Here is a 16,465-nt window from a genome sequence, read left to right as displayed (position 1 = left end):
AGAGCCTCTCTAGCCCTGGACTTATACACAGAACAGGCTCTACTGCTGTGTTACTCTTGCAGAGATGGGAAGAATGTGCATGTGAGCTACCAGCAGAATAGTGCATGAGACAGGACATGAAACTGACAAACAATAAGACAGTAAAACTGATTATACCCAAAGGTGCACATGCACACATCTAATAAACTGACGGAAAAACTAATTTTGTCTATCTTAGTCACCATAGGTGGTGTGTGTCACCAAAAGGACAATTTTAAAGCAACTAATTTTATTTTTAAGTTAGGGTGCCCTTTTAAATACAGGTTTCAGAGTAACAGCCGTGTTAGTCTGTATCCGCAAAAAGAAGAACAGGAGTACTTGTGGCACCTTAGAGACTAACAAATTTATTAGAGCATAAGCTTTCGGAAGTGGGCTGTAGTCCACGAAAGCTTATGCTCTAATAAATTTGTTAGTCTCTAAGGTGCCACAAGTACTCCTGTTCTTCTTTTTGCGGATACAGACTAACACGGCTGTTACTCTGAAACCTGTATTTAAAAGGGCACCCTAACTTAAAAATAAAATTAGTTGCTTTAAAATTGTCCTTTTGGTGACACACACCACCTATGGTGACTAAGATAGACAAAATTAGTTTTTCCGTCAGTTTATTAGATGTGTGCATGTGCACCTTTGGGTATAATCAGTTTTACTGTCTTATTGTTTGTCAGTTTCATGTCCTGTCTCATGCACTATTCTGCTGGTAGCTCACATGCACATTCTTCCCATCTCTGCAAGAGTAACACAGCAGTAGAGCCTGTTCTGTGTATAAGTCCAGGGCTAGAGAGGCTCTCCTCTTCCTTGGACCGCTGGCTATAGGCCCAAGGAAGACTATTTTTTACTCCCCAAACCTCTACAGAGGGCAAGAGAGCACTATCAGAAAGAGGTAGGGAGCAGGGCATGCCCAGCAGTACCTTCATCAATGAACTCCCACGTGGGTGCAAGAGAGCACAAGGAGAGTAAGGGAAGCCTCTTTCTTTCCCTGCACTCATTCACACAGCTAGGGAGTACCGGGAGGCATAGTGAGGGAGCAAGTCATCCTCTTCATTACCCCTTGGATCCGTTTATGAGCCAGAGGGCATACCACAGGAGGAGCGGGTGCCCTTTCCCCAGGCTGCTCCACAAGATCTTGGAGATAGACAAGATGACTAGCTGGGAAGCAGGTATCTACCACCTACTCTCTGCAGCTTTCGGGGGGAAGCTATGAGACACTGGGTTGAGAGGCGAGGGAAGGAGTCCCCTCCGGAGGGATGACGTGGAGCAGCCAAGCCAAGATGGGAGAGAGACAGTAGCCCACACAGGAGTCCTAAGGAGTAGGGATGGGAGGCAGCAAGGGACTGGAGCTATGACATCACCTGCAGGAGCCAATGGAGGGACAGGGTGAGAGCTGGGGCTGAATTAACTTCCAAGAGCTGAGACTAGCGTAAGGCAGGGAGTGGGAAGCAGCAAGGACCCTCCACCCTCAGACGCTTCAGGCTAGATGGCAGAGACAGGGCCAAAAGGTTAGTAGGGATCACCTTCCTTCCCAGGAGCAGGGCCAGAAGCTCATGACCAGAAGGAGCAGTTAGTTGGGTGCAACTGCCTGATACAATCATGTGAACAGCAGGAACTCTCAAGCACATGGCAACCAACACCCTCTGCTGTGCATGCATATGATCCTGCTGTGAGACACCCACACAAAGAACAACAGGGAAATATTTATTTATTTTAAAAGATTCCCATGGACTTCAATGGGCATTGGAGATGGCCTGAGAATTAGCCATGTAAAATGTTAACTGGTTAACCAGTAAGCATTAGTCTTACCGGTTAACCCACCTTAACCATTAACCCCTGGTTAACATTTTACATCCCTAGTTAGCAGAAAAGGGTTGTTGGTGGTGGTAGCTATAGCTCCCCCAAATCTAAAGAGACAGATGGCGGCACAAGGCAGCATAACCCCCCAGAGTGAAAGTAACTGCAGTCCTTTCATGGAAATCCTCTAGGAATACACTGGGGGGAAGGGGAATGATGAAGCTCATACAGATCCTTTAACTACTTACTGAAACAAAGTGCGTGTGGGGGGGGAAGCCCCAACTCTTCACCACAGGTATAATTTAGGTTCCATAATTTTGGTTTGTCCTTTGTAAATCAAAATATGGAAATGATTCTAAATCTGAAATTAAATTACCTGTATTTAAAGCAAGTTTTAAATTAATTTAGTAGTAATAAAAAGGGCTAATTAAAGCCAAAGTCACAAATGCCATCAGGTCTGTGAATGAAGATACTAGCATTTTGAGACATGCCACTTTTTATGGACTTTTCTCAGTTCGCTCTTTTACCCATTTCTCTTCCTGTTTCATTCCCACTTACCCATACCGTATATCACTGATTATCTAGACAACAGAGGACCCAGTGACAGACTAGCAAAGTAAGATTTAATACAATCAAAGCTATATCAATCTTCTGCAGTCTTGCTGCTTATAACTGCAACTATAACTTTAATGTGCTCACCGCTGAGCTGTGTGCAACAGCCTTCCCTGTATTTATACACCACTCTCCCAGAAAAAATACTTTCTTTTAAATAATAATATATTTCATAACTGTGAAAAAGTGATTTAAAAATAATTAAGATATTTTTATGCCTTTTAAAATTTCACACTTGTCATGGACAAGTGACTGACATGCTTGAAGAAATTTGGTCCACAAATAAACAATGACAAAGAAAGTAATGTGCATGACTCACATGTCATTTTCAATCGCTTTTAACCACTGGTGAATAATTCTGGTTCAAATGTGACTGTGACCCAGAGATCTCTTTGTACCAGATGGGGGTATATAAGGGTTAGAGGGATCCTCTTGCCTTCACAAAATCCCCTGGCAATGATTTCCACAGGTTGACTGTGCGTGTGTGAAGAAATACTTCCTTTTGTTGGTTTTAAACCTGCTGCCTATTAATTTCATTTGGCGACCCCTAGTTCTTGTGTTATGAGAAGGAGTAAATAACACTTCCATATTTACTTTCTCCACACCAGTCATGATTTTATAGACCTCTATCATATCCCCCCTTAGTCGTCTCTTTTCCAAGCTGAAAAGTCCCAGTCTTATTAATCTTTCCTCATATGGAAGCCGTTCCATACCCCTAATAATTTTTGTTGCCCTTTTCCAATTCCAATCTACCTTTTTTGAGATGGGGCGACCACATCTGCATGCAGTTTTCAAGATGTGGGCATACCATGGATTTATACAGAGGCAACATGATATTTTCTCTCTTATTATCTATCCCTTCTTAATGATCCCAACATTCTGTTAGATTTTTTGACTGCCGCTGCACATTGAGTGGATGTTTTCAGAGAACCATCCAAAATGACTCCAAGATCTCTTGCTTGAGTGGTAACAGCTAATTTAGACCCCATCCTTTTATATGTATAGCTGGGATTATGTTTTCCAATGTGCATTATTTTGCATTTAACAACACTGAATTTCATCTGCCATTTTGTTGCCCAATCACCCAGTTTTGAGAGATCCTTTTGTAGCTCTTCGCAGTCTGCCTGGGACTTAACTACCTTGAGTAGTTTTGTATCATCTGCAAATTTTGCCACCTCACTGTTTACCCCTTTATCCAGATCATTTATGAATATGTTGAATAGGACTGGTCCCAGTACAGACCCCTGGGGAGGCACCACTATTTACCTCTTTCCATTCTGAGAACTGACGTTTATTCCTATCCTTTAACCAGTTACCGATCCATGAGAGGAGCTTTCCTCTTATCCTATGACAGCTTAAAATCTGACTGTTGCTAGATGCTTCAGAAGAAGTTAACAGAATAGGGCAATTTATCGAGGGACCCATTCCATCATCAGTCCCAGTTTCTGGCCACCAGAGTTTTAGGGACACCCAGAGCATAGGGTTGCATCCATGACCATCTTAGCTAATAGCCACTGATGGACCTATCCTCCATGAACTTACCTAACTCCTCTATGAACTTACTTGGGCTGTGTAAGGGGAGGGCAGGAGAGTATCAGCTTCTGATGCTCGCTTCACAGCACAGTTCAGGTGGGGAAAGTGACCTGGATGCAGGGAGTCCTGGCATTGCTCCTCACTCCCCTAATCATAGCCTCCTAAGGGGGCACGGAGGAATGTTGGGAGGAGGGGACGAGTAGTATCTGTGCATCACCGCTCACACCCCCGCCCCACATTCCGCTGCCGGGAGAAATCTGGGCACCCCCAATGCGTCACCTCTGCGAGTTTGCAACGCTCCCCTGCCAGCACACACCTCTGCACTGCCTCATAGTACCCCTCTTCCCCTTCCCACCACGGCACTCTGGGCAGTCGCCCTCGTGGCCCACCCCTGACTCTGGCTGTGTGTGAAGTGGAGCTATGTTCTAAGTATTAGTAAGAATTAGTAAGCTGTGGTGTGCTGTTCCTTTGGGAACAGCAGGCCTAGTAATTCTGTGAGTGTCCAATGAAACAGGGGCTGGACACTAAAGGGTATTCTCGCAGGACTCAGGGATTGGTGTGTCCCTCTTGCTAACCTGAAAAAGAGCACAAGACCTGGAGGGGAGTGCTTGTGTTGCCAGTAGGGTCAAGGAGCTGACCCCAAACAAAGTGCCTCACAATCAGAAAGTGCCTTACAATCAGAAAGCATCATAATGTCACAAGGCACAATATCAAAGCATTCTGGGACATGCTACATTTTATGGTCTTCGTTGAGCACTGGGATTTTCAGAGGAGCTTAAGAGAGTTAGGCACCCAACTCACATTAGGGTTCAATGGGAGTTAGGTGGATAAATCCTTTAAGGCCCCTTGGAAATCCCATCCTACAACATGTGTCTGACGAAGTGGGTATTCACCCACGAAAGCTTATTCTCCAATACATCTGTTAGTCTTTAAGGTGCCACAGGACTCTTTGTTGCTTTCTATATCCTACAACAGTACACTGGTCCACCACATAAGTGCTTTCTTTTAATCCTGAACCACAGCATCATATCATTAAATCACAACACACAAGTGACTGTACCTGCAGTGATGTGCTCTGTCTGGTTTGATGCTACAGCATTTTGGACACTTATAAACAACCTGTCCTGGCTTCAGCTGTAAGCTCTCAATGAATTCTTTTGTGGCATTACCTTTGGGCACAGCACCCTGGAAATGAAAACAAAGATTTCAGTACCCACAGTGTTCGCCAATAACATCAAGAGACCCAGTTCAAGTTCTTGGAAGGGAAGAGGGGTGCAAGTTTCCCTAACATCAACCACAATATTTCAGAATTTGATTAACCAAGAGAAAGATACAGAAAGGACACTATTGTAAGGCCATAGTAGAGTACATAAATAATAAACAGGGTGTAATCCTTATCTGTTTACTTGGACGTATGATCTGATCTTGTGTCACAGCAAACTGGACATATGCATGTGTCCTCATAAAAGTTACACAACTGAAATGTTTTTGCTTACATTAAATGTTGCGAACAAACATATTTTGCATGTGTTCATAAACGTCCAATTTGTTTAGGGTTTTTTAAATGAGAACTTTTAGAGAGATGTTAAGTATACAAATACCACTTAAAAAAAAAAAAAAAAAGGCCCAGAAAAAAAATAAGACTAGGTAACATTCTTGCATTCACTATGATGGTGCAGTTTTTGAATTCTCCCTTTAAATATGCATCTTTAATATTGCTGAGTTAATGTTGCTGAAGGAACCTTAACTCTCAAAAGACAAGAAATTAAAGATCTCTAACCTTAATATTAACAATTTCACTGCAAAAATGTTAATTAAAAAAAGCCTGAAACATACCACATGAATGACTGCTAGTGTGGAGGTACATATATAAACAGTAGCCTACATTAAAATAAATCTTGTCTTAGGAAAGTAACATTACAATTGACTTTTGGTGGAAGAGGTTTTTTTAGCAACAATGCTTTCAACAACATTTTTGACACTGGACATCCTCTTCCCTGTAGTGATTGGCTCTTGCTCTAGCCCCCCTGCCTCACAGTTTCCTCACCTCTGCCTTGCTGCACCTATCCAGTCCTCATCATATCCCTTCTATGCCCCCCTTCTTTTGTCTTTCTGTTTAGCCGATGCGCTCATAACAAAACCCAACCAAAGAATTGACAAAAAAAACCTCAACACCCATTAGCCCCTCTGCCAGCCACCATATATAAATAAATGTGGAACTAACATGACATTTACTTATCACTCTACTTCTGCATTATGTCCTTTTCTCCTACCCTTTGTCTGCCTGTTCTATTTAGATTGGAAACTCTCTGTGGCAAGAACTGTCTCTTACTCTATGTCTATACAGTGCTTGGCACAATTGGACCCCATTGCCTCTTGGTTCTTAGGGACACTACTGTCTTTCAAATGATTTACAATAAAAAAAGAAATCCTTCAAAATATGAACTGTATGTAAATTGCTGCAGTGCTGTATTCCTGAGTCTGACGACAGAAACCTTGAGCACCTCCACTCCCGCTCATAGTTTTGCCAAGCAACAGCATTATGAAGTGACCAAGAGTCAACTTTACAGTAAGCAACAGTGAAATTGCCCAGAACTAGGTCAGTTCCCTGCTGATGTTCCTGAATAAGATGCAAGCTAAGCAATAAATACAGCCATTCGAGTTTTCATGGTGAGGGGTTTTATCCACAAAATGGAGCTTGGGTGAGGGATCAGAGAGGCAGAGACCCTTTCAACATTCCCAACACCAGCTACTAGACTCAGAAGAGACAAAACTTACTCTCCTTTCCGTCAGCTAGAAGAACAATAATTTTAAATTTAATCTACTAGACAGATATGAAAGACAGGGCCATCAAAGAAGATTTAGGGATAGCACTCTGATAAAAATCCCCTTCCCAACAGTTCAGAGATGCAAGGAGAAAGGACTGCGTTTCTGACCAGGGCAAAGTCCCTGGATACTGCACTATCCATCTTGTGTTTCAAATCTAACCTTAGAATGTTTAGCCTTCCAGTTACGAAGAGTCTGATACATTTTTGAAGCCACAGAGATATGGGCTGATATTATTAGGGGGATTTAATGCTAAAACAGACAAACAAATTATTAGGTATAATCCAATAATTTCAGCTAAATCATTAATGTGAAAAAGAATCATAACATTTTTATTACAGAAGTCATCGTAATTTTTTCCCTACCCCATTCCTCTGTAGTGACATCTGATAAGATAGACAATTGAAACAAGTTTTTCTAGCTTTCCGGCTTGTCAGGTCATGACAAGCCACAAACATTATATCTAGTACTGGTGAGTAAAAGGGTGGTAGTCTCTCTCTCTCTCTTTCCCTTTTCACACTACTAGGAAGCTGTTCATACCAGGCTCAAGAGAATCTGAGATTCGGTCCTTTACATTTGGTGAGTTAATCTGACACAACAGAATGATATATTAGCATACCACAACACCAAGCTTACTGATCACGACGACACAGACAAGTTATTTAAACCTGCTATTCACCAAGGGCCCAAATTACCCTATATCTGGCAGGCAAGAAAAACATAACAGTATACTTACCGGATCTGATAGCATAGCTCGAAAATGTGAAGCCAAAGCCAGGAAAGCCAACATGTTGAACAATATCCCATTGATCACACTATAAATATAGTCTCTTGATGGAACTAACATAACAAGAAGGACTACAAAGTCTGCATAGAAGACAAGCATCCAGGTAACAACAGCACATGCAATACCACAGCCATCTCGAATAAACCACATTGTTCCCAAGGAACTATGGCTAGGAGGTGGAACACACTTGTCTGGCTGGAGGTATTCAGGTTTCCTCTCAATATCTCTGAAGCGGTGGATTGGAGTAATCATCATAGATTATAATGTCCATACTTGCATGTGAAAAAGAATCAAAAATAGTCGTCTTCTGCTTTACAAATGAAACTCAGAAAGCTCCTTCTACATAACGGTATGAGAAGCATGTAGAAGATTCCAGGCTGCAGAAAGGGAGTTGAAAACCAAAAAGAAAGTCAATAAATATAAAACTGTGTTTTAGAAATAATCTAACGTTTATAGAGAACTTCTTGTCCAGAAGGAGCCCAAGACTTTTCAAACTTTATCAGAAGACTTATAAATTATACATAGGAATCCCTTAACCCACCCCTGCAATGCATCCACTGCTGGGGAGGAATGCTTCAACTATTTAACAAAACACAGCACAGCAGTTAGGTAGGAGCTGGTAGGAGCAGCTGCAGAAGCAGGGACTGCAGCACTGGGAGAGAAGTGGGTTAAATGGGCCCAGCCAGGGCTGCTCCTCCCCTTAGCATCCCCTCAGATGCACAACTGTGAGATTCCGCCACACTCTGAGGAAACTACTGCCCAGGTGGTGCCTCCCCTCCACACCTGGTCTTGGGGAAAACCTGCAGAGAAAAAGCAGCCAGAGACTCCAGCTGGAGCAGCAGCCAAATGTTTGGGCATTCAGAGAACTTTGTATAGTAGTTCTGACTGGACTTTCTCTGCCGTTTGCTGATTGGCTGTTTGATCCAGCCCTCTCCTTCACTGTCTCTTCACCTTAAGCTTTACTCCACCACCTGCTCCTCTTATCCCCTTCACCCCCTTGATGTCCCCTCTCCCCTTTTTCCTTTCCATTTATGTTATTCCCTCCTAACTAAACCCCCCCCCCCAAAAAAAATTTTTTAAACATTTCCCCAAAAGATGTTAGCTACCATCACATTGTTCATTCTGCTTTCATGTTAACACCCATTTCCTTCACACAGTGCTTGTCTTGTCTGTTTAGATTGTAAGCTCTTCAGAGCAGGGGCTGTCTACTACGGTACTCCGTGTCTGTACAGTACCTAGCACAATGGGGCCCAATGCAGTTGGTCTTTATGCACTACCATAATGAAAATGATTAATAATAATAAAATAGGAAGTGAGGATCATATCCAACTGAAACAGCAGGGGAATTTAACTCTGTAGAACTTTCTTACTCAAACTGAAATCTGACCATGTTCCAATGTTAACAGCTTTAACAACACTTACATAAAAATGCATGAGATTTTTAATTACCACAAGAGAACAGCTCCCCAGTTTCACATCTCATCCAAAAGACTGATGATCATATACGTTGCCCTATAAATTATGTGTAACTGAACACATCGTATTAACAAGCAAAACACATTCAGCCATAGCAACACAAATACATTCTATGTGGTAGGCAATTTTTTCCCTAGACCATTTGTTACAATTTCCGAATCTTTTCTTTTCTGTATTTATACCTTCTTCTTCAATATCAAACTGGAAAAATCTTCCTACAGAAAGCTACATTGGGAGATTTCTAACATTCAGAAGAAAATGATTTTTCCTCACACTTTGTTGAAATGGGTCACTTTTGCCAAAATTTAGTGAGGTCCGTTGTATACATGATTGCTATGTTTGGTGCATATTGACAACATTGACCATCTGGTGAGGATGACTGTCACTAACAAACCCTTGAGTAGGAATAAATTCCTCAATAGAATGGAGTCCTTTTTCCCCCCATAAAGAACGTGTATTCTAGTGCAGATAAAACAATATCAAAACAACTGCTAAGGTATCTGGTAGATTCTGAACTACAGCACGTTTATCTGGCTTCCATTATAAACCACTATTTCTAGGATTTTATCGCCCTTTTAAAAAGGATCTATATTACAGTTTCCTATTAAAAGTCAGTATCTTAGTCTGGAAATATATATTTTAAGAAGGGTTGTCGATTAATCGCAGTTAACTAAAAAAAAATTAATTACGATTAATCACAGTTTTAATTGCACTGTTAAACAATAGAATACCAATTGAAATGTATTAAATATTTTGGATGCTCTTCTACATTTTCATATACATTGTATTCTGTGTTGTAATTTAAATCAGTGTATATTCTTTTTTATTACAAATATTTGCACTGTAAAAATAATAAACAATAGAAATAGGATCTTTCAATTCACCTCATACAAGTACTGTAGTGCAATCTCTTTGTTGTGACAGTGCAATTTACAAATGTGGATTATTTTTTGTTACATAACTGTACTCAAAACCAAAACAATGTAAAACTTCAGAGCCTACAAGTTCACCCAGTCCTACTTGTTGTTTAGCCAACTGCTAAGACAAACAAGTTTGTTTACATTTACAGGAGATAATGCTGCCCTCTTCTTATTTACAATGTCACCAGAAAGTGAGAACAGGCATTTTTGCATGGCATTTTTGTAGCTGGATTTGTAAGGTATTTATGTGCTAGATATGCTAAACATTTGTATGCCCCTTCATGCTTCGGCCACCACTCCAGAGGACATGCTTCCATGCTGATGACGCTCGTTAAAAAAATAATGCATTAATTAAATTTTTGACTGAACTCCTCGGGGGGAAATTGTACGTCCCCTGCTCTGTTTTACCCACATTCTGCCATATATTTCATGTTATAGCCATCTCGGATGATGACCCAGCACATGTTCATTTTAAAAACCCACACACTGCAGATTTCACAAAACGCAAAGAAGGTACCAATGTGAGATTTCTAAAGATAGCCACAGGACTGGACTCAAAGCTTAAGAATCTGAAGTGCCTTCCAAAATCTGAGAGGCATGAGGTGTGGAGCATGCTTTCAAAAGTCTTAAAAGAGCAACACTCCGACGCGGAAACTGCAGAACCCGAACCACCAAAAAAGAAAATCAACCTTCTGCTGGTGGCATCTGACTCAGATAATGAAAATGAACATGTATCGGTCTGCACTGCTGTGAATTGTTATCGAGGAGAACCAGTCATCAGCTTGGACCATGTCCCCTGGAAAGGTGGTTGAAGCATGAAGGGATATATGAATCTTTAGCACATCTGGCACTTAAATATCTTGTGACGCCGGCTATAATAGTGCCATGAGAATGCCTGTTCTCACTTTCAGGTGACATTGTAAACAAGAAGCAGGCAGCATTATCTCCTGCATATGTAAACAAATTTGTTTGTCTGAGCGATTGGCTGAACAAGAAGTAGGATTGGGTGCACTTGCAGACTCTAAAATTTTACATTGTTTTATTTTTGAATGCAGTTTTTGTACATAATCCTACATTTGTAAATTCAACTTTCATGATAAAGAGATTACACTACAGTACACCTCTACCCCGATATAACACGACCCGATATAACACGAATTCGGATATAACGCAGTAAAGCAGCGCTCCGGGGGGGCGGGGCTGCGCGTTCTGGCGGATCAAAGCAAGTTCGTTATAACGCGGTTTCACCTATAACGTGGTAAGATTTTTTGGCTCCCAAGGACAGCATTATATCGGGGTAGAGGTGTACTTGTATTAGGTGAACTGAAAAATACTATTTCTTTTGTGTGTGTTTTTTTACAGTGCAAATAGTTGTAATCAAAAATAAATATAAAGTGAGCACTGTACACTTTATGTTCTGTATGGTAATTGAATTCTACATTTTCAAATATATTGATAACATCCATAAATATTTAAATAAATGGTATTCTATTACTGGTTAACAGTGCGATTAATTGCGATTAATTTTTTTAATTGCTTGACAGCTCTAATTTTAAGATTTTAACGTCAGTGATTTTTTACAAAAAACAAGAGAGTATTTTATTGACTCAAGTTTTTTTTAATATTAGCTAAAAATTGAGATAAGAAAATCTTGGCAAGAGAGCAATCAATTTGGTTTAATGACTTAATATTTTCAAAAAGTTATTGCATGTGTACAGTAGCCGCTTTTCAAAGTCTAACATGTCAGGTGTGTTTTTAAATCCAGAGACAAGTCAAAAAATTTTTACAGGATGCCAAAATACATATGTACACAAACCATAAGTGCTCCTAAAGAGCCATTGCCATCCTTCAATATAAAAATCCACCTTTCAGCAAAGAGATTTTAACAGTCCCTTCCACCTTGCATTTAATAGTCTCTACAAGTGGTTAACTTTCTGCATCTACTTCTAAATATTAGGATTACTCGTCTATTTGGAAGATACTGAAAAAAAAAATTAATGGAAGAGTGCATTTTTCCATCCTAATACAGAGGAGAGAGGGACTGTGTGTTCATCAAAAGTCAAATTGCTGAGTTTCTAGAGACAGAATGTATGCTGTGCCTAGTTTTCAGTTTAATTGTTAAAACCTGTCCAGCATCTCAGATACTCGACATGGGTGTTAAAGAAAAAGTAGTCAGAAATACAGAAATATTTAGGACTTAACAAATCATGTTGTCAAAGAAACTTCATTTATTGTCTAGGTGAGAAATTAATGCATCTGCTGATCTGAAAACTCAAGGCTGGATCCCAATATCAACCTGCATTACACAGGATGTGCATTTTAACTGAAAGGATCCTCATTGACTTGGTCTGATCCTGTGAATAGCTGTGAACTCCCTTAGACTCTGATTCTGCAAAATAGGTCCATGCTTAATTTTACTACCAAGTATTAATTCCATTGATTTCAGTGGGACTACTCATGGTAATAACGTTAAGCACGTGAGTAAATTCTTCAAGGTCAGGGCCTTAATTGCTAGATAATATTACCACTGTCACTACTTGAAATCTGCCAACATTTAACTTTCTGAAGTACATATACACTTTCTGAAATTAAAGAATCAGAACGTTCCCATCTTGCCTTGGAATTTATGGTCACCTAATCTGACCTCATGCATAACATGACCCAGAGAGAGACAGAGACAGAAAAAGAATCTGACTTCTTGAAAGATTTGCAAATCTAGGTTATACTTAAAAATATAAACATGATCTCTGGTATAATTGTATCATTTCCTTTCACTTCAGTTTTTTTTAATTAAAAATATTTAAGAGACACTGTGGTTGTGCGAGTTTCATAGAAGCTATACCAATTCATTGACACTATTTAAAGAACTGCCAGATGTGGTACTGAAGTAATACTTTTTCAGTAACCAAAGGGATTAAATGCATTATCATTTATCTCACATCCCCAGCAGCTAAGGGTGTTCTAGACAGGAAGTATACGGCTTTAAATAACTTAGACAGTCTCAATAAAAATGTCATAAAAGAGCAAAAATATATGTTTTTAAATATAGTGGAAACAACAACTATTTAGGAATCTTAATTTACCATTTCAGCTGAAAGCTTCAGTGATTATACCTATGAAAACTAAATGAATCTTTTCAAATAAGGGTCTCTACTGTGATAGAAACTGGTAAGGAGGTTTATTTGCGTACCTGTAACTGTGAAAGGGTGATCTTGCTGCACCAGTTTTATGCAACATAAATCTTCTCCGTATCTAAGATGTGCCTGCCAAAATTTGCCCAAATTAATTCTACCAAGGGATCTGTGGGATAATTATAAAGAGACAGAAAACTTTAATGTTTTCTGTTTGCTTCTGTTAAGACTAAAGTGTTCTAGTTGATCAACAGGAGGGGAACTCATTGCCCTAGTTTACACTGAGAATTTTTAGCAGTTCAGCCACATTTGGTCTAGCCCCTAGGTGCTTCTCTAGTGCCAGCAATATGGAAGCAGTAGTACAGTCTGGACATAGGTATTTTTAACACTTTGATTTCAACTTGCTGGAAGCAAGATCAGATGACACATAGGAAAAAGTTGTTCTGGCTACACTAGCATTCCCATAATTGCTAGCACTAGCAGAGCTGCACCGATGGTAGGACAACAGTTTGAGGTTTTCTTTAAGAGTCTGTCATAAAAACAATTTTTCTGGGCAGAAAAACATTATAACCACGTTAAGGAACACTAATTTAGCTTCGGTACCTATCAAGGTTCAAACAACGTGCTGCAAACTCCCATGATTTTATTATGAGTCACATGATATTCTTCTTACAGCTGCAACCGCTCTTGGAGTCAATATAACATCACTGGGTCATACCCATGGTTAACAAAACTGTGTTCATGTGGGTATTTTTGTAGTTTATATGGAGCTATAGCTAACAGCTTTACGAAAACTCAACTCTTCTTAGCCAATACATCAGAGGCCAGAGTTTTATTTCTTTGATTTGAAGCATCTGGTTTTGGGTGGAGGTTTAATTGGAGTTGTATATTTCTGAAGGAAGCAGTTGAGCAAGGATATGAATATGTAAAGGGAACTTTTCCCTGAGGAGTAGGGGGAGGTAGAAATCAGCCAGCTTCAAAGGCAGGCCTGGTTTGTCTGTGAGGCTGAAAATCAGGTCTGGAGACTCTGTTCTGACAGCTGCAGACAGGGCTGTATCTAAAAGGCAATGAGGAGATACGGTTGTTTACGAGACACAGAGCCCGATTCTCCTCTCATTTACACAGTGTAAATAAACAGTAACTCCACTAGACAATGGAGTTACATCAGTGTAAGTGAAAGGAGAATGAGGCCCATGGTTTCTCAAACATAGAGATATGAATATTTTCTGTCCTAAGTAACAAAGAGCTTTGTTTGTGGTACACTATTTCTCAGAGCAGATGGTAACAGTTTTTGTTTGAAATCTATATAATTTCTGTATGAGTTTACCTTGCATTAGAAGTTATTTTGCAGAAAGAATCAATGTATGGCATTTGGCATTGTTTAAAGCACTAACCACATCACCATCTGTTAAGGGCATTTCCACCTTGCTTTGTTCAGGAAGAAGCTAACAAAGAAAGGTGAAGTCAGTGCTGGGCTACCTGTCTAATGTAAGGATGCATTGGATCAGGTAAACCATGTCTAGTTGCAGGAGACTGGACATAAAAAAAAAAACCTAAGGGCCTGATCCAAAGCTCATTGACGACAATAGGCATTTGATTAAGCACCTGAACAGATCTACGGCAGTTTCAGAACATTCAGTAGCATTTAAGAAAAAGAAATCCTACACACACCGCATTTTAACTGCCACCGGAACAAGGAGGGCAGAAGTTTTCTTGTTTCTTAAGATCTTGTGGGCTTAGAAAGGGCTAAAGAAACATCAGCTACTCAAGCTGCATAAAGAGAGAGGTATAAATCCTGGAAATATAAACACAAAGGAGCTGATGACCAAAACAGTGAATGGGGACATCATGCTTTCTGCTACTAACTATAAAGCTTTACAAGATGTTGGACAGGATAAATATCACTGGTCTTTTAGACCAGCTTTGCTATTTTGATGCTGGCCCAGGTCTTAAACTAGCAAATTCCAGACCTCACACCAGTGTAAGTCACAATATCCCTCCACTCCGCCGCAGCCGCCAAAGGTACAGTCATCATGAAAAAGCCTGCTTATGTGATGAATAAGGTTTTCAATCTCCATTTTGGGAAACATACTGCTGTAAGGAGCGTGTTACCCAGAGAACCACAGTAGTAAATGTTTAGTGTTGATCGTAAATAAGAAGCTGGAACTTACAACTATAATTTGCAATAGTGTCCAAGACAAGGTGTGTTAAGGCAGAAAGGGCATTCTGAGTTAGAAGACTGGAACAGAGAGAAAATGATACAGCAGTTAGGGCTCTAACCTGGGACTTGGAAGACCTGGGCTCAATTCCCTAGTCTGCCACAAACTTCCTGTGTGAAGCTGGAAAAGTCACTTAGTGTCTCCAGGCCTCAATTTCCCCGTCTGTAAAACGGAAATAAAATTTACCTCACAGGGATGTTGTGAGGATAAGTATATTAAAGACACTCATATACTAAGTCATGGGAGCCATATAAGTACGTAAAATAGATACATCATGCACATTTTAAAAAAATTAATCTCTAAACAGTTTTTAGAAATAACCTTTCACTATTTCATTTCTATTCAAAGAATGAAGCTGCTGTGAAAATTATTATTTCACAGCAGGGGGGCCTGTTTCATTATATCAGGTTGGACTGTGAGAATCTACTTTCCCACTAGAAAACATAGAAAAATCTGATATCCTTGAAGTTGTAAGGTAAATGCTACAGATTAACCCCCAAATTAATTTTAAAACATCATCTCTAACCTAGAATTTCTTTACTGCAGTTTAAGCCTAGTATTTGTTTGCTGAGACTAACTCCCAAGAATAATTAATCCCTGTGCTAATTTTAATGTTCCTTTACATATTTGTATAGCTTAATAATTTTTGTTGCTATCCTCTAACATCATCCTTTAAAATATAGTGCCCAAATGTGAACACAATACTCCAATTGAGGTTTAACCAATATGGAGTACACAAAGGTAGTTTCTCTGCATGTTATATTGCACTTTAGCAACATGACTATCACAGCCGGGGTGGGTTTTTTTGCAAAAGCGTCACATTGCTAGCTCTCTTGATTTATCACACATTATAACACCTTGATCTTCCTCTCTCTGGCACTGTACTACTACCTTCCCATTATTTCTTCATTTTATATTTGCGCATTTGAATATCCCTTCTTTATGTGCACTTCTTTATCTTACCTTTACAGAATCTCAGTGTACTGATTTCAGCCCATTTGTTTTATTTCTGAAGACTGTACTGCATTTAAACCTCATCCCCTCAGCTTAGCACTATCTGCAAGACTGACTATCATACTCGGCATATCATCATCATCCCAGTCACTGATGAAAATACTGACAAGTGCCCCACAGCAC

General features: G+C 39.9%; 1 protein-coding gene across 2 annotated transcripts in view; it reads right to left on the bottom strand.

Annotated features, from left to right (window-relative positions):
• The window catches only part of ZDHHC3 (zinc finger DHHC-type palmitoyltransferase 3), a 26,847-nt gene extending 18,877 nt beyond the window's left edge, over window positions 1-7,970 (bottom strand). For both annotated transcript variants that reach the window (XM_034760980.1, XM_034760981.1), the window contains exons 1-2: window positions 7,532-7,970; window positions 5,030-5,154 (exon numbers count right to left, since the gene is read on the bottom strand). In XM_034760980.1, the coding sequence (XP_034616871.1) occupies window positions 5,030-5,154; window positions 7,532-7,837 (431 nt within the window). In that variant the 5' untranslated portion in view covers window positions 7,838-7,970. The remainder of the gene's footprint in view (window positions 1-5,029; window positions 5,155-7,531) is intronic.
• Between the last annotated feature and the right edge of the window lie 8,495 nt (window positions 7,971-16,465).

This window comes from Trachemys scripta, chromosome 2 (assembly GCF_013100865.1).
Source record: "Trachemys scripta elegans isolate TJP31775 chromosome 2, CAS_Tse_1.0, whole genome shotgun sequence".
Classification (NCBI taxonomy): Eukaryota; Metazoa; Chordata; order Testudines; family Emydidae; genus Trachemys; species Trachemys scripta.
This window is presented reverse-complemented; position numbering and strand designations above follow the sequence as displayed.